Here is a 25,415-nt window from a genome sequence, read left to right on the forward strand (position 1 = left end):
ATTTATAAATCTTTATAAATATTTACAATATTTTTTACAATTTTTTGAGATACAATTATGAATATTTCTACTTTTTTTATTCTTGTAGAATTTAATTATTTTATCAATATAAATAATTTCATTTTTTTTTTTAAATTTCTTCATTTAAAAGTGCAGTTTTTTTGTCTCCATTGAAATTCTTCGACAATGTCCTCTCTTTGAATTTTTTTCCTTTCAACGGCACGTCTTTACGATGGTAAAATGGAGTTCTAATGTTGCAGCAAATCCGAAATTCAATGCAACACAAACGTAACTTGAAGTTTTGTATGTCCCTTTTGTAAATGTGTTTTTTTCCGTGAAATCAATTTCCCAAAATACGTTCGATTTGGCTTCGAATATTTCTGGAAAAACTCATGGATATGGATATGAATACACGTAACGAGAAAAGAGAAAACGTTAAAGACCACCTCGAAGTTTATGGCATTGGACTGACGCCATTAAGGTCAAGTATAGAACTTTCTTGACTAAACTTGGCCACGGCGCTTCGTTGAGTTTTTTAGCATTTTACTTTGAGTTCTCTTCTTCATGGGGGACGCGACACCCCTTGAGATGCCGTGATTTTCTTGCGGATACTGCAATCTTAAAATAATATTGCTAAAATTAAAGTAAGAGTACAGTGCAGAGAATTCCAGACATTGGAATTCAGTGAAGTGACAAGACTACTAATATGGAAAATTTTTTTAAAACTTTTTTAAAACAATTTTTATATTTCCTATTTTGCAAATTTTTAAATTTCTTTTAACAAATAAAAATAAAAATATTGCAACCAATTAATATCAAAAACTAAAATTATTGGTATAGAAAATATATTAAAAGTTTCTTCTTTAAATTTTCTTCATATTTCCATATTTGCAATTTTGCAATTTTTTTAACAACAAATAAAAATAAATACACAATTGATTGATACCTGATAAATTTACAAAGCATAATTACATTTTTTCTGGTCATATTTATAGTACTATAATGCAACCTCCAATTAGTTAGAATGAAAAACAACTTGAAGAAAGAGAAAAACATTCTCTTGTAAACAAAAACGTATCCCAAGGAGATTAACTGAAGTTGCCATGCTATCATTTATTGTTTTTGCGTGTATACACACATTTTGCAACATACCTTAAATAAAAAAATGACGAATTGAGATCTGCAAAAATAAATGCTTGTAAAAAGAGAAACATAATATATGTTTGTAGATTTGCAACTTTTAATCTCTCGAGTTGGCTCATTATTATTCGTTAAGTCCACGATTTAATATAATCTATTTTATCCTTTAGAATTTACTTTTTTTGTACACAAATGAATATATTTAGAGATGTATATGTATATTGTATATTTTTATTCCAATAATAAATAGTAAATACTCACTGTATATAAGATAAAATACAAATTAAAATTAACATCATTTGCATTGTAAAATTACTTGTAGTATAACAATACTATTCTTTTATAAAATATTATCCTTTCTTAGAATTCTTCAATCAACTTTGATATGATACTTTACAGTTAAAATAAATCAAAAAAGAAAAAAGAATAAAATTAAAATTGATCTAGAATAAATTAAGAAAACAATCATAGTGCAAAATTTTATATATATTTTAAAATTATATAATTTTATTAAAAAATTATTCTCAAGTATTATTATAATCTAATAATGTTGGATAAATTGTTAAATAAAGATAAAGAAATACGTTGATCAGATGAAATACCGAAAAATAAAATTATTTCCTTTATTACATGATATTGTTTTGAAAAACTGGAACGTAAAACTTTATGGAAAAACTTGTAGTAAAACAAACATATGTGCATACGTTTAAAAATTTCTGTTTTTATAAAAAGGTATGAATGTTGGCTCGAAAACATTCATCATAATAGAATGAATATTTTTTTCACATGAATGAAACTTGTTCTTGAGTCGCTATTTAAAATTGATTTATAAATTTTTCAAATTTATCATGGTTAAGTTAAAGTAACTATATGGAGATAATTAGCAATTCGATATTACGTTAATGAAAAAATATTCACGTGAAAAATATTAATTCAAAGAATGGGTTATAAAGTATGTTAAGTATTTACATTTGTAAGGAGAGGTGAAAGGTCTTTTAATTTTTTTCCACGAGCGAAATTAGGTTAGGTTCGATGAAAAATGACGCCGATAAAAACACGCTTTATTGAAATATTTCGCTGCAACGAGTACACTTGAAGAATAATTTTTTCTACATTATGACTTTTCTTTTAAAACTTTCGTTACTTATATTAAATAAAAAAATTCGTTATTGTTTGAACTACTTTGAAGAAATATTTATCTTCAAAGAAATTATTCTCGTTTCGTTCTACAGTTTCGAGGTTATGTTCGCATGTAATGATTACAAGAATTCTCTTGCTAAACTTTTTAACTAGAATTTTAAAAGTTTCTCATTTTCTATCTCGTGAAATATTTCTTTGTTTTCTATTTTTTTCGTTTTCGTCGAAAAATTTTCCTCAAATGAAGATTGTTTTTTCCCAAATTTTCACTATTCTTTTATACAATGATATTGTTTTTTATTACGTCTTAAAATACGACTAATGTTTAGTTATAACGCTCTATTATTTTAGAAACATTATATTCAGTCTCTTGAATACAATTTCAAATTTTACTTTAATTTTTAAATATAATTATATCATAGTTTGTGAATACGTATATTTAAAAAAATGGTTTAGCAAAAAAAAAAAAATCGTAATCTCGTCAAATTAATAATTTCGTTACGAGATATTACACACACATTTTTTTTAAATATATTTTTTCCCGTGTTTACGTAATTGAAAGTATTAAAGTTGGTTATTTATACAGAAACTTTCTTTACTTATTTATATTTATGAAATAAAATTAAAAGAAAGAAAAGAATTTAATTAAACGTCACGATTAATTAAAATATAAAATGTGACGATATTTTTACAAAAAAAAAAAAATCTGTTAATTTCTTACATGGCTCGAGATCGATCATAACCTCAAAATAATCAATCGTTTAAAGTTAAACTGTTTGCACGTGACACGCTTTTTAAACATTCAGGACTAATATTTTTTTTTTTCGAAACCACTAGAAAACTTGATGGTTTCGATTTCTATCGAGAACGATATATAGACGAGAAACGAATTCACCTTTCCATCTGTTCCCTTGCGAATAAGTACTTAACGTTCCACTTTAACACTTTCGTCGTGACACGATACCCGTAATGATGACGTTTTCCAGGCGAAATAGGATTACAGTGTTTCATTTTTTTCTTCGACGTCTTGAGCCCTCATTAAAGCAGGATCGTGCGACCGGAAGCTTGACTCGTGCAAGTTTACCTCCTCGTTTATGTAATTAATGTCGTTTTGCAGCAATATCGATAAAAAAACCGTGGTAGTTAATTCGATCCACCACACGTGGAAAATGGCTTTCCTTAATCACTCAAGTATACACTTTGGCTATATTTTTAATCTTCATTTTTCTTTCCTTTTTAAAAAAATCCCGTTTTAACACGAATCTAGTTACTTTTCAATATACAAAGTTTATTAAGATTTGCTTTTTTCACGGTCGAAATATTCGTCGTCTTAATTTCCTTTGATGAATTAATTAGAGAAACAAATGGAATTTTAAATAATAAGATAGTAATTGAACGTTAATATTTGATTAATTTTGTACACCGTTGAAGGAAGTTATACGACACACTAAACCTTCGTTGACAATACTCGAAACACAAATGTTCGGTGACTTGTGTAACGCTTGGAATATGTTTGCTTATAGAGAATAATAACTTTCAGTTAATAATTCAAACAAAATTTCGTTCGAATGATCGATTTTATCAACAGTAATATTATATCACAGTTAATATTATTCTAAAATTACAATTTTAAGAGTTTAAAATTTAAAAACTTTTATATAGTTTAGCAATTTTTTTACTTGATTTATATTTATAAATTTTATATATATATATTCTAATTGGGAATGGAAACTCTTTGAACTCTGCTTCAAGGATCCGGAAGTGAAGCTCGAATAATTTATATTCCGGAAATTTAGTTTCTGATACGTCGTACCTAACCTCCAAACTATATAACACTACGCATGCATTCCAAGTCGATTTAGTAACCACGCTATTTCAAATACTAGTTACCGTTTGCCACTTTCCTTTTTATGGAAATTATGTCGCGTTAAAAAGCGGCTCGAGTGAATTCGTAATTTATCGCGTTTTTTCTTCGTTTACTTTTTGAAAAGTACATACTAAAAATGCGATTTTGCGTCGAGCAGATGTAACTTCCAGTTTAACTGCCCCTCTGGCGGCTTTCTGTGTATACTTACTCTTTTTTATCTACCGTCGACACGATATCGTGTCGGTTAAAGTGTTTGACGCCAGATAAGAGAGGGAGACTGTTCCCAAAGAAGGTTTCGACGAGCTCTTTCGATATTTCCTGTTTCATATTAATTTTTACAGAATAATGGTAAATAAAATTGAAGTTAAATTTCCATACAATCTAATATACATTTTTCGTTATATTTATATATGTATTTATATATATTTCATGTTTATTATTATTATTATTATATAATATTAATAAAAATGTGAATAAAATGAATGAACTCATAATGCGAGTTTTTACTGCGATACGATTATATTTGTTTTATCCCATACTTTTGCAATAGAAAGTTTTAATGGCTGTTTTACACCGATATCTATAATTATGAAATGATGGAGATAACGTGAATGTGTTTGAAATTTTTTTCATGTTCTGCTGGTGCGTGTAGAAATTAAACGATAATAATAATAAAAAAATAGGAATATAGAAAACTTAAGGAAAATTATTTCGTGTTATTTGTTGAGTTGATCTTTAATTGAAATTGATATTTCACAACGAAATACATTTTATTTTTCCAACTATATCTTAAATATAGAATGGAAAAAAAGTAATATAGTTTCGTTATTTTTGGATCACGCTGGAAGTGGTTATCATTGAATCGACAAGACACACACTACATATGTATATTTTTGTCCTGGCTTGATACGTTATCTGCAACGTTGTTTCGTGGGAATTAACATGTCGAGGGGATTTCAGGTGGGCAACTGTGCCGTAACCGGATGTAACAAGAGTTCCTTTGTCCGTATTGTTATTTAGCAGGTGCGAAGTTCAATAGATTTACTTGAAATTGGAAAGTAAATAAATATTTTAATTTATTCAAAATTATTTTTTGAAACATTTTATTTTAAAGAAATCTTAAAGTAATTACTTTTATTTAAAATAATTAATATAACATTTATGTTCGATATTTCGAAATTAATTTTTAAAAAAATTTCGATCAATTATTTAAGCCGTATTATATATTATTTAAAGATAATTAATGATTGGTTGATTTTTCGAATTGGAAAATCATAATAAATGATAAAATTGATGAATACATGAAATAAATTTTAAATTTATTTATATTTAAGTAAGGCACTTCAGATATCATAATCAAAATACGTATCTATAATCTATGATAAGATTTTTAAACTTAGGGAGCTTTTAGAGGATTTATTGTATCATTGATTTTATCATGTTTCATACACTTTAAATTTAATTTTTTTTAGATTTAGAAATAATATTCATAAAGATTTTACTTCAGAAAATAACGTAAAAACGTAAAACGTAAAAAAATGAATAATTAAATTCATATAAAAGTTACAAATGTTTATTTATATTTTTAATTTTTAATCAAATATCGCATCAAACAAAGTATTTATAAATCAAGAAAAAAAAGTGAACAAGTGGCAGAAAGATAAAAATAAGATGAAAAATTAGGGAATTGGTGCCATCTCTAGGTGCCGTAAATGAAACAGAACGGAGATAAAATAGGAATGGAGCGCCATCTCTCGACTATCAAAAACATCTTTTGAAAGGCATGATAAAGTAGAGCAAGAACTGAAGATTAGCGCCATCTGTCGATCATTTAAGAAACACGATTTCTTTGAAAGATCTTTTAGCGCTCAAGAGATGGCGGTAATGGTCAATTCTCATCCTATCTCTATCTTTCTTTCTCTATTTTCTGTCCTTTATTTACGCGTTTCATTTGCGGCACACTGAAGATGGCGTTGATTTCAATATTTTTATCATATCTCTGTCCTTCTTCTACTATTCGTTCTCTTCGTTCTACGTTTACTCTTGGCGCGTGTTCAGACGAGATACGAAATTTCAATTTCGAACACATCGTTTTTCTTTCAAAATTACGATGTATCTTAACTTTCAATTTTACAAAATTGACAATGAAGCTAATGTTTTAACACTATTTGCTAAAATTTAAATACGAAAGGAAGTAAAAAATAATTTTAAAACATTTTATTTCGCTGTTTATTTTCAGTGATCAGTCAACGTCGCATCGCCATCTGCCCGGCAGTCTGAGAGGTTCCCTGAGTTACTCTCACAGTCACCGGCATAACCATCTTCACAGACATGATCCACCATTACCACCGGCATATTGCACTCCACCTCCGCCTCCCACCTCGAGTTTCCCCACAGTACAGCGTAGCTGTGCCCTGCATTCGAGGTAAGTCGCCGCAGCTGTGTCCCTTACGTGTGTACGTCGGTTTTAATTGACGTACATATGTACTCGTTACCCTCGTACCTTGTACGACTATTACGGACCGTTAAATTGAAACGGTCCTTCTGGCGGCTGGCTCTGTCTTTTAAAATATAATTAAATCACGCTCGTCGATATTTATGATATTTACCAATTGCAAATTTGCAATGAATATTTGACTATTAGACGCAAATCTTAATTTCATTTCATTTTTCATACCAATCATAAAAAATAAGAAACAGAGTTTTGGAATTGTTTTGGTATTCTATAAATCTAAAGAAGATATAAAACAAATAAATATTGTAATTCGACTTTTATTTTATTTTCTGTACTATACTACGCGTGTCTACGTATATCAAAGGACGGCAAAGAACGAGGATTGAATTTCAGAGCGAGAACTGTTTCCGACACTTGATATTTTGAAGCGTACCTTTGGGTTGGGCAATTGATAGCTCGAAGGGAGATTAATAGGTGCGATCTACGGTGAATTGCGACCGATAGAGACTTCGTGTGAAATAAGGAAAACATACACGCGTGTCCTGACTAGGCATTGATTTAACACGATAGGGGGACTCGTGTTTTGAAAGGTTATCGCGGGAGAAATAAATATCAGTATTTAAAATAGAAATAAAGAATAATTTCCAGGAAAAGGAGTGGAATTATAAAACTAAAAGTTAGATGCACTAACGTATGAAAATTCAAAATATAAACAGAGGATATTATTTTTTTAATCTTTTTTTCATCTCTTGATTCAATTTTTGATTTTAATAATTTTTTTTAGTAATAAGATTATAAACTTGGAATATATACATATCGAAATTTATATTACAGATCAAATCCAATACAATTATAATTAATTTCCAATTAAATTTTTATACATCCCTTCCTAATTTTCAACCATATCAAGAAACATTTTTACTTACCTCGTCCAATCTTCATTTTTTTACATCGCTCTTGCCAAAATTTAAATTTTCAGGACAGCTTCTAAACAAAACGAAAAAAAAATTTCAAAATCCACCATGTTTTCCAGCAGGAAACATTTTAATTTGCATGAATGGTCCCGATCTTGATCGCGCACGGTTAACCTCGATTCGTCGATTCGTATCGACATCGGGGGAGGGGGGGTGACGCGTTCTGCATTCCGGCCTCGAACCAACGAGCAAAAATCGGACCCAGGGGTCGCGTTTCACCAGCTTCACAGGAATTACGGAAACGTTCTCCCGCGTACGAATTACAGGTCGCCAATCTGCGCGCACGAATCATCCTCTCTCTTCCGCTTCCATTATTTTCCACCCCTCTCCTCCCTCCCTCCTCTCTTTTTTTCTCTCGCGTCGTTCGAAGCCATTTAAATCATCATAATTTATTCGTTCTTTTTTTCTTCTGTATTTAATTAAAAATATTTTTTTTAATTGTTTTTAATTTTATTACCTCTCGATAGAAATTTAATACCATGAAGTGAAGTTGTTTAATTTTTATTTATTTATTTATTAATGGATTTGTTAACGGTTTTAGGTTAGGTTATGGATTAAATGTTGCTTTGACTTATTTTTTTGAAAAATTAATAATTGTTTAATGAGCATAAAATGATTCTTTTATTTTCGTTGCAATTATTTATGTATTTATTATTCTTTGACGAGGAATGTTTAATCGATTCTTTCTCACAGGATTAATATAATAAGTCCAATATAGTATAAAATGTAGTTCTGTTGAAATAAATTTCCGTCGAATTTATTTTTATTATTATATATATTTTACATATTGACATCTAGTCATTCCTATGAAAAGTGTTAATCAGAAAAGTTGAAATTTATATTTTGATTAAATTGTATTTCCTGTATTTTTGTTTGACTAATTTCATAATCGTGATATATGGTATTTTTTTCGTTGATTATATACACACAGGTGTGCAAGTAATCGATACGAGTCATGCAATACGTAAGGATAACAATTTTCTTCATCTAACGATTACGAGATAACACTTTTTCTTCGTCATATATATATGTATTAATCTCGTTATTACACATAATTATTCCGAAATATATATTATCTTTCATCGTTATATATACAGCTGTTGCGTTGCAACAACGAGGACACGCGATCTCTTATTAAATTTTACATTATTTTTAAAAGATTAAAATATTGGAAATAACATTAACATATCTTCGAAGTACGAAATTTCGATTTTGTGTCGGCCACAATTCGTTCGGACGATCGAGAGTCGTCGATTCGTGAATCACACTGGTAATCGAATACCAATTACGCGAGTAGTCGTCAGAAATGGCCGTATAACGCTCCGACAGAATTCCCTATTAACTGACTTTGAATCACCACTGCCCCATCTATCCAACCGCCGGGATACTATCATGCCAAATGATCGCGCGCAACGATGTACCTCGATCCGAAGTTATTAGAAATTATAGGTTAGGTATTTAACGATGGATTAAACCGGACAATGCGAGAATCGTGAACAGAGTTTCGTTTTGCGAAAATGAATGATGAAGGAGGAGAGGATACGAGTATCAGATCGATTCCGTTTTACTATTTTTCTCGGTAAACGTTTTCTTTCGTCGCGCGATTCACGATTCTGTACCGATGGGCATTGTGCGTTCACTGGTTGGAAAGAAGGCTCGCGGGACGGCACAGGGGCAAGAGGGGTCCTTCGCCTATCCCCACCTCACACTTCGCTTTGTTGACGATACTGACACCATGTAATGGATGGAAGAACTACAATGTGTTGAATGTTCAAAAAATTATTTTCACTTTATGAGAGGAAATATTTTCGAGACTATTGATTATTTTGATAAAATTACACTTATAAATTAAACTAATGTTAAAAATCATGATTAGCTTGTATTATATAAGGAGATATAAAAAAATGTTTATATCATATCGATCGATAACTTAGAATTGTAATGGATGGAAGAACTATAATTTGTCGAATGTTCAAAAAATTATTTTCAGTTTATGAGAGGAAATATTTTCGAGACTATTGATTATTTTGATAAAATTACACTTATAAATTAAACTAATGTTAAAAATCATGATTAGCCTGTATTATATAAGGAGATATAAAAAAATGTTTATATCATATCGATCGATAACTTAGAATTTTCTGGATTCTATGCCTGATACGTTGATACATCGAGGTTTGGATGAGGATCATATAAGAACACGTTTATTATAGAATAATTCCTTTAAAAATCCCAGAATAATTGCTTGTATTTTGATCCTCGTAATATTTTACGAATGATAAATCGTCAAAATTTTATTATTATACTTATTGCAAAGAAACCTACACGCCTCGTATTTTCCTCGTATATCTAGATCCGACGGATACACGAAATTGCTCTTCTTTCGTGCCCCATTGTACAAGGCTCGTTAAAAGCGGAAGTAATATAACCGATACCACCACGTTCGACTCTATCCCAAGATTCTTCTTTGCCACAAGGAAGACAATCCTTTTCCCTCCTCCTCCTCCTCCTCCTCGTGCTTCCCTGAAAAAAACATCGGTCGGATGGGCGCCGCCTGCATTTTATTCCATCGTAAAAAAAAAAAGAAAGAAAAAAACAAAAAGAAGAAAAAAGCCGCGCTTATCCCGGAAGTACGGCGATGCTGCTCGCCATTCAACTGCACTTCTCGTTGTCTTCTCCCGTTCATGCTACTTTTCCGCATACGCCACCAGTAATGCTTGGCTTGCGCCGGTATTGTAACAGGGACTCGCCGCGCAGAAAATTCGAAAAACCTCTTCCCCCTCCCCTCCCCTCCCTCGTTTACGACTCTTGTAATCGCCTGATAATTGCGCGCGCGTTTGCAGAAAGATGGAGGATGTTACGCGGTTTCACGAGCGAACTAGCGTTTATTCAACGGCCGTTTTTTTCGGATCCGGGTTTACGACCGATCCTTTCCACCTTTCCTCTCCCCCCCCCTCACCCTCTCTATCTTCGCGAGGGAATTTTTGAAATTTTCGCTCGATTCAATATCTATTATTATTATTATTATTATTATTAATATTATTATATATGGTCATTATATTTAATTTTTTTCAAGATTTCAGATTGAAATCTACGAATCATTAATGGCAAACAAAATTATTTTATTCTACACTTATTTGCTACTGTATACGCACACTTGTATATCCCGTCACAGAGAAACTGTTAAACCCCCGTTATCATTATTTCCTCCATTTAACCCTCGCAAACGAGGGAGAGAAGAAAAGGAGAGGGGGGGGGGAAGAGACACGGACAGCCAGCCTGCGAAAACCGGTCAATTTCCGCCTCGATTCCTCAAACATCCTCGAACATCGACGAAGCTGCGAACGCTTCAAGAACTCACCTCCCCCCCCTCCTCCCTTCCCCCGTCTTCCACGCGCGATTAACGCTCTCGTTATCCGTTCCACCCTTCTTCCTTCCTTCCTTCCTTCCTTCCTTCCGCGCCTATGAAAATTCCGCTCTCCGTCCCCCCCTCCCCTTTCCTCTCGCGCTCAAACGAGATGGCGTTGCAACCAACCGACCGGCGGCGGTGGAGGGGGAAGACTTCGATCGGTAGAGAAGAGAAACAAATATATATATTCGCGACGAAATTATCATCGGAGCTCGGATTAAAGGGATCCCGCGCCTCTTTGTAAATTCAAAGCGGACTCCGTGTTCTCTCCCCCCTCCTCCTCGCGTCTTTGTAAATCTTTTTTAATCGAGGGAACGGGATAGGAGGAGAGATTTTTCGCGTTTTTTGAGAGAGGAAGATTTAAAAAAATTCGAAAAATTTTATCTCCGTTCTCAAAGAAGAGGAAACGTTTGAAATATGTAATTTGTTGTTTCGAATTATTGAATTGGAAGTTGAATAATTATTATCGAGGATTTTTTTTTTTTGAAATAATAATTTTTCGATTTCTATCGATCGATGTCGAGATTCGAATTTTCTATATTTTTCGATGTTCTCGAGCAAGTTTCAATTTGATTTTGATGTTATTTGATGTTTTTTTTTTAATTGATGATGTTTGCGGAACTTTCCTCCCCTATTTGGAAAATTTAGAAGTTTGGTCGGTTAAATTTAGCATCCCACGTCTGGGTATATTTACACGGATATTTTGCGTAACTTCCTCCCTCCTCTTCTTCATCCTTACGAAACTTTGTCCACGCAAAGTTTTTCAAATACATCTTCGATGTAAATTAATTATATATATAAAACTGAAAAAAAATAATATTAATCCAATTGTATTTCAATTCAGATTCAGATTTTTTTTATTCTTTTATTATGAGTCTCTTCAAAATTGTAAATTAAATTTTTCTTCGCTCGAAATATATATTGATCACCCTCAATATGGATTAATTTCAGCTCGATATCATTACTTGATATCGAGCTGAATTATTTGGAAATTATTATTTAATTACATTCGAATTATTTGGAAAATATCTTTCGGCGATAAAATTTTAAATTTAGTAAAAAGATATCTATCCGAGGTATCGCCTGTACGAGTGTAATAATTTTTTACCATGTGATCCAATAAGGCAGAATTGCTTGTCAGTTTCGTTGGAGTGACGGCGCACGATTCGGAGAGGAATAAGCTCGAGCTACTCCGCTCGCGTCTTCCTGTCAATTCTTAAGCTGGCCTGCAATTTGCCGGAACAATAAATAGTTGTGGAAACCGTATCGTAGATTTCATATTTTCTTTCCTTTTTTTAGAGGGATAAATCGACGAGGATAAAGGATAAATAAATAAAAAAAAAAAATCGTATCAAAAATATTCCTTTGTCCGATTTAACGATGCGTAATACGACGTCGATCCAGATTCTCTATTTTCTTCGCTAAAAACTCGTGAAAATGAATTCGCGATGATAAATTTGATTTGAAAATATGGGATAAATAATTGTGGGAAATTGACTTTTTGACATTTTAAATAATATCATATTGATTCATATTTGAAAGAAATACGTATTATTAAAAAAAAAGAAAAAAATGGAATAATCGTCAAAGCAAAAATAAAAGAGAACGCTAGTTCTTTCTTTTTTCACCCGTCATCTCTGATAAAAAAGTTAAATTTTTAGCTTGATATTTTATCTCGCTCTAAAACCGAGAACCAAGTTCTTCTTAATATAAAAAAAAATAAAATCGATTCTGTATTCGTCCAATTTCTAACGTTATTTTCAATCAACGACAAAACTATTCAAGAGAGGTTAGAACGATATTTCTATTTGGAACGCTAGCTGCTTATGACACCTGCTGAAATTCGACGCTCTAAGAAAAGGCTGGGCGAAACTACGGGGCGCAGCAATCGACTACAAAGCGCCCTCTCATAAACTCTCGAGGCAAAGGAATAGCGGAGAGCAGACGGAGCGGCGACGATGTTCGAGGAATGGACGAAGAAAGGGATCGGATGACATCGACGATGAACGATGAACGATAAACTTAGGATCATATCGTGCTCGCGAGTGCAATACGATCGATTTTCAAGAAATTGAAGGAGTGTGGTAGGTGCAAAACTGGATTAAGGCTTTCAGAATCTCTTTTTCTTTTTCTCTTTTTCCATCGTAGTTCAGTCGAGCGTTATTTTGTTATTGGTGGATTTCGAAATCCGTTATTACTCTTTGAAAGATTGTCATCGTCCTTGTCGGCGGTGATCGATCCGGTTCGCCTATTCACCCGTCCGTTTCGCGATCCGCTTTTTTCCACGGATATCTTGCGAGCAGCGAGGGCAGCGCCGCTCGTGGCAGTAGATGGAACGAGTCGGGCTCGACGAGTCGGATGCGATTTTGATTGCAACTTTTTTCCTTTTTTTTGCACGGGAACGATATACGAGGAAATCTCGAATCTCCTATATCGATTGTTATTTTGACGAATTTTCTGCAGGACGAGAAACGTGTGGTTGGAACGAATAATTGAATAATTGATATTCGGAATATTTCGATCGAACGATTATTATTATTGTACGCGAATTATTTGTTTTACGAATTTAATTCGATTAACTCGTTGTTTTTGTGTCTATTTTAGATTTTTCTTCTTTTTCGTTCGTACACGAGGATGAAGCAATTCGATCCGATAATAATAGAATATTTCACCGCGAATAGTGGGATTGTGAACAGAAGAGGTTATGATATGACGGCGTCCAAGAAAAGACAGGTATTAAAATTAGATAACCAGCAATGTGTCATTGTAGCCAAAATTCTCTCTAGATTTATTTCGAAACTACAAGACTCTACAACTCTCGTTTCGTTTTTTGAACCAAAATTAAAACAAAAAAAAAAAATAATTTTCGCAAAGATATCTCGATACCTTTTATTCGATTACCGATCGAGCAATCTCGAATCTCAACCTTTCTAACACATAAACAATATCGATTATTCTTTCGAGGATGATCGGTCAACGAACGATTTCGTCGTTCGTGCGCGCGATGCGTTGCAAAAAGAGAGAGAGAGAAAAAAGAGGGAAAAAGACATCAGAGGCGCACAGTCGACGAGCAAACGTTGAAAACATCCGGGAAGTTTTCAATCGGCCGCCATATTACGCCGGAATCTCTGCCCGCTTTGTCTCTCCGTTTTCCAATTTTCACAAAAGCGGCTCGAAACGAGAACTCAGCTGATCATAATTACCATTTTTTTTTTTTTTTTTTTTTGCGTTCGAATAAAACGGGCTTCTATTATCTCTCTCTTTCTCTCTCTCCTTTTATTTCTCTTAAAAATTGATCGATCAGTGTTCGTCCACTTCAATGCTAAAAATTTATATTATTTAAAATTCGCTCCGTCGATAACAAATCTCGGAATAATTTTGAATCCAGTTTTAATCCGAACAATCTCTCTCGCTCGGTAATGAAAGTATTTTCTCGAGAGTTATTTAAAGCGAGAAAGAAAGAGAGAGGGATAACAATACCGGAAACCGTAATTCGCTGAACTGAATCCGTTATTTATCAGAATAGAAACAAAGCGATGTTTTCCCCGTGAAAAGAGAAATTTATTATCCGTTTAAGAAAATTTTTGTTAATAATAAAGATTACAAACCCTGTTGTTGCAAGATGCTTGGAAAGTTTGGAGACGCGGCTTAATAAAACTTTCGATCAGATTCAGTTCCTCGTTCGTTCATTCATCTTTCCTTGATCTTTTTCGATTCCATTTATTAATCTATCCGTTTAAAAATTATTATATTCTCGATGTTGGAAAAATTCTTGTGGAAATAATTTTTCGAAAAATTGTTCGAACGATTTTAAATGAAAAATCGGATTTAAGCGATAAAAAAATATTCAAATTCGAAAAATTTAAGTAAATAAATTTAAATAAATAAATTTATTTCAACAATTTACAAGAGTTTAGAATTTTATTTACGAAATATTCTAAATCAAACATAAATAAATATTGTCGCCGTTTGATTGGATTAAAATTACAAAAAAATGTGTCTTTCAGAGTTTTTTGATTTTCGAAACTATTTAATTTAAAATAATTTCAAATAATTTTAATATTTCAATACTTTACAAGAGTTTAGAATTTTATTCACGAAATATTCTAAATCAAACGTAAATAAATATTATCGCCGTTCGATTGGATCGATCGAAATTACAAAAAAATGTGTCTTTCAGAGTTTTTGATTTTCGAAATTATTTAATTTAAAATGATTTCAAATAAAAATTTTAATATTTCAATACTTTACAAGAGTTTGGAAATTTATTCACGAAGCAAATATTCTAAATCAAACGTAAATAAATATTGTCGCCCTTCAATCGAAATTACAAAAAAAATGTCTTTCAGAGTTTTTGATTTTCGAAACTATTTAATTTAAAATGATTTCAAATAAAAATTTTAATATTTCAATACTTTACAAGAGTTTGGAATTTTATTCATGAAGCGAATATTCTAAATCATATTCTAAATAAATATTGTCGCCCTTCAATTGGATCGATCGAAATTACAAAAAAAATGTGTCTTTCAGAGTTTTTAATTTTCGAAACTATTTAATTTAAAATGATTTCAAATAACAAATAAAATTCTCTTAATATTTTATTTTTTATTAACTTAAGCAATTTAAGAGATTTATTCACGAAGCGAATATTCTAAAGAAGAAATTTTCTAAATTTTTAATTTCTAAAGAATATTCTTAATCATCTTATTTAAATAAAAAAAAATATGTAAAATCAAAAATTTTATATATTATATTTAAATTATTTTACTTTGTTCACTTTCATCGAGATGAAGATGAAGATCGCACGACGGACGACGAACAAATTGCGCGGAGAGAGGAGGATGCAATGCTAGGAGGAAACAAGGCAAGGAATGTCCCGAATCCGAGTATTTGCCGTTGCGGTTGATCCAACGTCCGAGTATCGAAGCCAATTACAACGGCGAGCTTTCCGAACGTACGAACGATAATTCCAGGATGAATCGGCTGCCCTCCTAGTTGGCGGAAGTTCGTTGGCCTGCGGTCGATGAAAGTAAACTACGAACCGTGGGAGAGCGAGAGGTTCGATCCGAGGGCCGGGCTCTTGGTAATTGTTAACAAGAGTTCCCCGTGAAAAATGGGTTGGTTAATCGCCAGCTACACGATCGTTTATCCCACTCGAATTTATTACGATTGTTTCCCTACGCTCTTCGTTTAATACCTCTTTATTGGTTGGACGAGAAATTTCGATCGGTTTCTTAATTAAGACGAGATTTGCAATAAGTTTGAATCGAAGCGAGCATCATTGTAATTTCGATATCTATAATTGTGAGATATGTGTAGAATCAAGTTTCAATGGTATATGACTTAAAGTTTCTCTTGTTATCTTAACCGAGAAGAGGGATCGAGTCACAGAGGGTGAGGATTTCATATAAGAGGATGGTTGGAAAGGGAATCATCGTTACATCGATTACTCGCCTTCTGTGACACGCCACAATCTTCCTTTTCTTGGAGAATTACTTTTTTTGCTAACCCTTTCCCTTACTTTTCTACCAACATCCACCATGGATCACGTCACAGGGGAGACAGAGCGAGTTCACAAATGAAGAGCAATGGAATCGCGGATAAGATTGCAGGGTTTCCATAATGTTATTCCCCTGCTTTTTCCTCTTATGAATTTTTCTCCCTGTGACGCCATCCTTTATTTAAAACTTCCGCTGGATCTCGTGACATAATCTTCCTTATTCCTTTTCTTATTTTATTATATATATAGTATATATTTAATTCAATTCATGTAAAAAAAATCGATCGTTGTATTAGATGATGCATATAATGATGCGCGTATAGCGATTAATATTTCAGATACACGGTAGAAAAATATTAAAGTGGTCTATTTGTTTGTCTAATCTCGCACGCGAGGGCCCTCTATATTTAATAGCATGTACATAACAGTCGCTAATATCGATCACGAAACTGTTTCATTTATATATATATATATATATTTCCTAATTCGTTCCTATTTCCTCGTCTCGTTGAAGCGATATATAGATTATTCAACGTAAAAGTTCACTTATTCGCAACTCGTCTTTTCGATGTATCTGATACACTAAAAAATTCACGTCGACGCGGTGTTTAGCGATTCCATCTTAGTCGATGAATTAGCTAGGTTATTCATAAGCAGCTGGCTCTGCCGGTAATTTCAGCGAAGAAGGTAGCGCGCATGCGCGCTCGCCTTTCCCATAATGCATCACGTGCACGGGCACGTGCGCACGAATGGATCCATAGACGGTGCACGAGTTTCTATTCTTCTCTGTCTCCATCGAGGAGGCAATCTGTCGCCCTGCGGCAATCCTCTAAAATTTTCTCGCTACTGAATCGTCTTGCGCAAAAAATTCACCGAAGCCTTTTGTGCGCTCCGTTCTACTTTCCCTTGTCGCCCGTATCCAGTTTCCCGATATTCAGGTTAGGATTCCAACTGGCTGAATGACCGGGATATTCTGGTCTTTTTGCCTCCGTTTCTGTTTGTAAAATGTAAAGGTATTTTGTCGCGCGTAGGTAAGTACAAATGAGAGTGTTTGGAATATTTTCACGTAAAATTGTGAAATATTGTATGTTTATATTTATATTTATATAGACGCAATTCTTGGTTATTCTTGGGTTAAATTAAATTAATAAAGGTTCGATGAGATTAACTTTCGCTTTTTCTTGTCTTTTTATCTCTATTAAACTTTATCGGATATATTATCTCTTTATGAAGCACTTTTTTAAATTTATTTCTCGCTCGCTGCGTTTATTATTTTTCTTCTTATACGTTATACATCTTTTTTCCTTTTCTCTTGCTCATTTTTTTCACCTTTACACAATTCCTTTTAATTTATAAATCGTATATCTATTCTTCCACCCGTTCTATCTTCTCCTTTATTTCTATTTTCATAATTTCTTTTTTTCTTTTTTTTTTTCTTTCATTTAATGCTTCTGTCGAGACTCTTAACCAAAAGTAATAGTCGGACGAGTGAAAGAAACTTGGTTAATTCCGTAACAAGCTTGTTCGTGAAACGCATGGTACGCGGGAAATCACGTGCATCTAACGGTGGCTCGTAGATCTTTCTAATGGCTCGTTGCCACGATACATCGCTTACCCGTATCTTTAACGATTATTAACGATATAATCGGACAGTATTTTTGTATTTTACACGTTGGAAATAATTTTTACAGACAATAACAAAGAAGTATATCTTATCCACAAAACTAAATCAAATTATATAAAATATATTATTTTGATCAAATTCTCTTTTTCTCATCCTAAAAAATACGCAGTGTAATTTTATTAATTTAATTTAATTTCACGATTTTTCCCGTTTCAATCATTCGTATCGTCTAACAGAACAGCCGTAGCAATCTAACGGAATTAACGGAGGTTAACTGAGAGAGAGAGAGAGAGAATTGCACGAGGTGGCGAGGATGATGGTGATGGGATTTCGTCGAGGACGGCAACGGGATCAACGTCGATGGTTCGTCTGGGAATTATCCGCCATTGTTGCGAGCCCGAAACCCTAAGATTGGATAATAATTAGCGACAAATCATTCGATTAATCCATGTTTGCCAACGAGATTCCCGAGGTGATATACACCCGGTTCGAAACTTTTTCGAGTTATACAACGATCCATGACAATAATCTTCGATTTTATTTCCTTTTTTTACACGCTTTCCAATTTTTATTCCAACTGTTTGAAGAAAAATTTTTCAAATTAAAATTAGAAGCTGTTTGTGGAAACTTTGTGAGATAAAAAAAGGGTAAACAAACGCACGATAAATTAATCGATAAATTTAACGATCGTTTAGTGTTTTTTTTTTTTTTTTTTAGAAAAAGTGCGTTTCGTTCGCGTCAGCTCGCGGAACAAGGGGCAATTTTCCACTCGAAGCGGTTTATTTATCACGGATTCGAGTTTCCTTCCTCGATCCATCTTAACCAAACTTATCCCTCGACGCTTATAAACGTGCGCAGCATCGCGTGGATTGTTAAATGTTCCACCGGTTATGAAAACTTTCCTCGACATGAATGGACGTAAAAAGATGCGTTCAAAAGTCTCTCTCTTATGTTTACCGGCAATTATAAAATTTAAATTGAACATAAAGTTTCGATTATCAATCTTAGGAGGAAGGATAAATTATGATTATCCGGGAAGTGTTAAGTTAATTTCTTACAATTTTTCCGTTATTTTTATCTTCTCTTCTTTCGAAGGAGAGTATTCTGTTGGAAATATTTTTTTTTCCTGGACCAATCAATCGCGCGTTTTACGCAATATTGGCAAGCGTGAAATCGTGGACGGCTATAAAAACAGGAAGGGAAATGTCTTTGTCCGGGAAAACAATTACACTCCGAAGATTGGAAAGAGACGAATGAGTAATCGAGAATTTCTTCCCCTCCCCGCTCTTTTGTACCATTCGTTCAGACGATTTCCAACCGGACCAAGAAGTCGGTCAACGATCGATCGATGTCGTTTTTCTTTTTTTTTTTTTTTCGATGAAATCATTCGAATAATAATTTTAATCCTTTCGCGAAAATTGTGGACAGAGAAAGATCGTTTATTATTGTCGACGGTGTTTGTTGAGAAAAAAAATTTCCTCGAAATGAGGTATTTATATAACTTTTTTAATTACAGTTTCGAACTCGAATAACGTTACAGGATATAATGATAATAATAACTTTTGTATAATGGTGATAATACTCGATGTATAATAACTTTAATCGTTGTGTACAATTATGCGGAGAGATAATTTTAATTTTTCAATTTTGGAAATTATTATTTTCGTTTATTAATTATATTTCGATCCAGATTCTTGCCTCGTCTCGTTGAAAATGGTAAGAAAATGCTTAAGCAGACTGACTTTTCAATTTTGGAAATTATTATTTTCGATTATTAATTACGTTACGATCCAGATTCTTGCTTGGTCTCGTTATGGAAGAGGATAGTTTCTCGTCTCGAAGAGACTTAAGAATTAAGAAAAAAAAGAAAAAATGGAATCATATTCACATTGAATGTTCTCGATATTAAATTTAAATTTCAAGCTTCTTCGAACGAGTTTCTTCCGTTTCTCGCTGATTCTAACCTCATCTTTTATATCCTTCGAGTAAAACGTATATTTATTTCTCGCATAAAGGTGTTGTTAAAAATCAAACATCTCAAAGAAACATCTGTTAATTCTTTTAAATTCATCATATTCCCTCTCTCCCTAAAAGAGGGAATTAAATAGATTTTTTAAACGATCTTCCTTGAACAACGAATTTTCGTTCAAATGTATATTTCTCAAAGAGAGATTCGTTTATCCACCCACGTTGTATTTCCTCGTTCGAGTTTTCTTTTAAATATTTGTCGACTCGGTTTCTTCCACGAGCATTTAATTCGTAGCACGCGCTCGAAACTTTATTATTCCGTATTCGATCTCGGGAGGGGGGGAAAAAAGGAATAGTCCAACCGATTCACCATCTCGAACCATTTATTTTATTCGAATTATTATTTATTTCTCGAACTCTCGATCTTCTTTTATCGTCGATAACGATCGATCGTCTTAACCACTCTTAACTCATTCAACCCGCAAAATGGATGTAAAAAAAGAGGGTCTCCATAAAATATCGCGTAAAATATCTATTTGAGAAAGAAAAACGTTACTTTTAAAAAATTTGCGTTGTACAATGTCGAATTTAACTTGACAATAGGAGCTGTGTATAGAAATGTGATGTCGAGTCATGCTCAAAACTAGAATTCTGAGGATCAAAATTTTTTAAAAATTTTACTCTCTTCTCTCTCTCTTTCAGTCTCAGTCTCAGTCTCGGTTTCGGTCTCAGTCTCAGTCTCAATCTCAATCTTGGTCTCGGTCTCAGTCTCAGTCTTAATCTCAGTCTCAATCTTGGTCTCGGTCTTAGTCTTAGTCTCAGTCTCGGTCTCGGTCTCGGTCTCGGTCTCAATCTCGGTCTCGGTCTCAATCTCGGTTTCAGTCTCGGTTTCGGTCTCAGTCTCGATCTCGGTCTCGATCTCGGTCTCGGTCTCAGTCTCAGTCTCAGTCTCAGTCTCAGTCTCAATCTCAATTTCAATCTCTCTCAGTCTCAATCTCAATCTCAATTTCAATCTCAATCTCTCTTAATTTCAGTCTCAGTCTCAGTCTCAGTCTCAATCTCTCTCTCTCTCTTTCTCTCTCTCTCTCTCTCTCTCTCTCTCTCTATATATATATATATATATATATATATATATATATATATCTTTCCGTCCCACGACGAGAAAATTGGGATACGAGGATGGATATCGAGGTCGTTCGAACGAAAACGAAGGAGGGTGGAAGGAAGCTGGAGCTTTGGAGAGAGCTCGTCGTCTGGGTCGTCGCGGGTTTTATAAATTGCGCGAGTGTTTAGTAGGCCAGGATCCCTTGGCTGGAAGCTGACCAACAACACGCAAGACCTCTTTCTTAGTTTTCCACCTCCTCTCGTCCTCCCTTCGAATCTAATAAATTTTTTTTTCTCGAAGGAGAATCGGTCGAGATTCCTTTTTTTTTTCTCCCTTTCTTTTTGCATTGCAAAAAACTGCATAAGTAATAACTGGATAAGTTTTCGTCAGTTCCCCGAACGGAATATATTCATTCTCCTCGTTTATCTCCAATTTTTCAAGATTTGGATATTCGAGGAATTATTTTTCAGTTTCAACGGACAGGAAGATACTTGTTTATCGCGTGGCAAGGAGGTTTTTGATTTATCTTAAAGGAAATGGGAAAGAGAGAAAAAAAGAAAGGAGGACGGTGGGATTTTAGTGGGTTAATGCGCGAGGACCTATCGACCGCCATTCGAGTTTACGTATCAGTCAGCCTGTTTACCCAGATCCCCTACTCGATATATACGTGAGGATTCGCTCGTGCGACAATAGTAAATATAGAAACTGTAAATCTCGAAGCTAGGTATCCTAGGAATTTTAGGGGAACACGCGATGATATTTATTTTGTTGCACGTATTTCGTAGTTCGTTCGTTGTAAAGGATCGTGTATATATATATATATATATATATATATATATAGAAACGAATGCAAACACGTGTGGAAATACGTGTTTTTGTTCTTGCAATTTTGCTAATATTACTTGTTATTAGAATTTGATACAATTTTTATTTATTTTTTTTATTTTTTCAAAATAATTTTTCGAGAATTATTAGAATTTTTATTAGAATATTTTTTCAAAATTCAGGATCGTGTGTGTGTGTGTGTGTATGTGTGTATAGAAAAAATGAATGCAAGCACATGTGGAAGCACACGTGTTTTTGTTCTTGCAATTTTATTAGAATTTGATACAATTCTATCTGTTCGTAAAATTTAAAAGCGAGTTATTTATTTTTTCAAAATAATTTTTCGAGAATTATTAGAATTAATTATTAGAATTTGATACAATCATATCTGTACGTAAAATTTAAAAGCAAGTTATTTATTTCTTCAAAATTCAGGATTTTGTAGAAAAAATGAATGCAAACACGTGTGGAAACACGTGTTTTTATTCTTGCAATTTTGCTAATATTACTTGTTATTAGAATTTGATACAATTCTTATTTATTTTTTTTATTTTTTCAAAATAATTTTTCGAGAATTATTAGAATTAATTATTAGAAAATTTAAAAGCAAGTTATTTATTTCTTCAAAATTCAGGATTTTATGTGTGTGTGTGTGTAGAAAAAATATGTGGAAATAGGAATGCAAATACGTGTTCTTGCAATTTTGTTAATATTATTAGAATTTGATACAATCATATCTGTTCGTAAAATTTAAAAGCGAGTTATTTATTTTTTCAAAATTATTTCGAGTCTATTTATTATTCAGTTATTATATTCGTAGTTCAGTTTTCGAGGGGAACAATTGGGATACGTTCTAAACTGTCTGACGTTCGAATAGATGGATCAACTTACGTATTTATGTGTGCATAAAGTGTTAGGCGTTCGATCTGTTCCCAATTCCAATTTTGCGACATTTAACCGAGCGCCGCTGTTTAAGATCAAATTTACATGCTTATTATGTACACATAAAACGCTGCATTTACTCGGCAACGCGTCCCAATTTCAATTTTGCGACATTTAACCGGACATTAGCGGGTATCTCGCGAAGTTACCCTTTGAAATTTAGTAACTATTTTCCGCTACTTCGTGTAAAAATAAATCTTAGTGTTTTGGGTATATTTTAATTTTTTATTTTGAGATATTTTAAATTCTTGTAATATAGATTAGAAAAATTATACTTTTGGATAAATTGAGTAATTTATTGATTTTTATTTTGGAATATTTTTTTTTCTAGAATGTGTGTAAAAATAAATTTTAGTATTTTGGTTTTTTAATTTTTTATTTTGGGATATTTTAAATTCTTATAATATAGATTAGGAAAATTATATTTTTGGATAAATTGGGTAATTAATTTTTTGGATTATTTTGTAATATTCTCTTTTTATAAAATGTATGTAAAAATACTTAGTATTTTGAGTGTATTTTAATTTTTTATTTTGAGATATTTTAAATTCTTGTAATATAGATTAGGAAAATTATGCTTTTGGATAAATTGGATGATTTATTGACTTTTGCATTATTTTGGAATATTTTTTTTCTAGAATATGTGTAAAAATAAATTTTAGTATTTTGGATATATTTTAATTTTTATATTATATTTTAGGAAAATTATACTTTTGGATAAATTGGATAATTTATTGATTTTTGCATTATTTTCGAATATTTTTTTTCTAGAATGTGTGTAAAAATAAATTTTAGTATTTTGGGTGTATTTTATTTTTTTCTTTTGGGATATTTTAAATTCTTGTAATATAGGTTAGAAAAATTATGCTTTCGGATAAATTGAGTAATTTATTGATTTTTATTTTTTTTTCATCATTTTTTTTTATCATTATTTTCGAATATTTTGAATATTTTTTTTTTTTTTGAATATTTTGAATATTACTATATTGAATTTCAATTTTTTATTTTAGATATTTTGAGATATTTTAAATTCTTGTAATATATTTTTAAAAAATTATAAATTGGGTGATTTATTAATTTTCGCATTATTTTGGAATATTTTCTTCCTAGAACATATACATATATATTTTAAAAAATATATATTTCTTCGATTTATACTTTAAATTTTCCAATAATTTATTATACATTATATATACATTACCTTCAATATTTCGAACTTTAGATATTTATTTAAAAAAAAACGCTACGTTCGATTAATTCCTAATCCACTTAATCTACAATACCATTAATATCAAGCTCAATTATTCACATACTTACGTATTAAAATAATAAATATTAAAATATATTAAAATATTAACATATTAAAATATTCCAATTCCGTTATCCAATTTCGCCACATTTAAGGATCAACATAATTGCACGATATAAAATATCTTTACTTACTTTTTTTCCACTTTTTTTACTATATAATCAATAACGCGTTCCACTTCCAGCTCCATTAACCATCTTAAAAAAAACCAAACTCAACCAAAAATTTCGATTCCAATTCCTAAAAATACTCTTCTGTATTTTTAAGAATCGAATTCGCGCGGATAGACGCGATCAGCTGTTCATTCACGGCCGCCATGGCTCGAGTCGAGCGCGAGCCGCGCGCCGCCGCTCGATCGAACGATCGTCCCTCTTCTTTAACGATAATAAACGGGAAGAGGCGAGCGGCCGCGCTGGCGCTCGTTCAACAGGGACGATCGTCGACGCCGCGCTAATCGCGAATCCCTACCACGCGAACGAATTTCGAAGGTCGCTCTCTTCTCGACGAACCGATCGATAAATGTGAAGATAGGACACACGGAATGTGTCATTTGTCACGGTTGCTCTGACGAAGAGCGATTAAAAAATTTTCTAAGAAAATGTAGAGACGATTGTGTTATACGAGTGAAAAAAAAGAAAAAAAGGAACGTTAATGTATTGTGAAGAAGTTCATTCGATTTATTCTTTTTCTTAACGTAAGTGAAATAATAGAAGGAACGCAAAGTTGCGATGAGAAATTAAATGTGGATAGAGGAAGGAAAAAAAATTACGAAGACATTTGTTTCGATTCGAGAATAAAAAAAAAGTATGAAGAAAATAAAATGTTTCGAGCGGTGTGTAAGGAAAAGAGAGGAAATGACACTGAAAAGATTAAAGGAGAGAGGAAGAGAGGAGACGTTTAATCGATCCGCCACTCTATTCTCACGGAGAAATATAGGATTTATGGAGGAGTAAAAATAGTGTTTGGAAATAGGCGGAAGTTGTAAACTTTCAGACCAGTTTTCCGAGGGGTCTTAATTTTTAAGCCACCCCTCGGTGGCGAGACCTCGACCAGACGTTCTCGTTGTTCCAGTTTTATTATCGGGGGATTTATCGCTCTTTGCGAATGATAAATTTCGATAAGATCGATTTTTTCAAAAATCAATTCAATTTCGAGGGGAA

The 25,415-nt window shown here is 32.6% G+C and overlaps 1 protein-coding gene and 1 long non-coding RNA gene across 14 annotated transcripts in view; one reads left to right on the top strand and one right to left on the bottom strand.

Annotated features, from left to right (window-relative positions):
- The window catches only part of LOC408874, a 229,536-nt gene that overhangs the window by 66,232 nt on the left and 137,889 nt on the right, over positions 1-25,415 (top strand). For all 12 annotated transcript variants that reach the window (XR_411856.3, XR_411855.3, XR_411854.3 and 9 more), the window contains one exon: positions 6,384-6,569. Coding sequence is in view for 6 of the 12 variants with exons in the window: in XM_006570521.3 (XP_006570584.2) it covers positions 6,384-6,569 (186 nt within the window). In the remaining 6 variants the exon portion in view is untranslated. The remainder of the gene's footprint in view (positions 1-6,383; positions 6,570-25,415) is intronic.
- Positions 144-4,505, bottom strand: LOC102654605. 2 transcript variants are annotated; one of them, XR_411860.3, is made up of 3 exons: positions 3,173-4,505; positions 947-1,152; positions 144-618 (listed from the first exon to the last, which is right to left on the bottom strand). It is a non-coding gene; the product is annotated as an uncharacterized LOC102654605 (long non-coding RNA). The 2 variants fall into 2 exon arrangements; XR_411859.3 differs by having other exon boundaries at positions 947-1,180; positions 3,173-4,504.

Source organism: Apis mellifera, linkage group LG6, assembly GCF_003254395.2.
Source record: "Apis mellifera strain DH4 linkage group LG6, Amel_HAv3.1, whole genome shotgun sequence".
NCBI classification, from domain to species: Eukaryota; Metazoa; Arthropoda; class Insecta; order Hymenoptera; family Apidae; genus Apis; species Apis mellifera.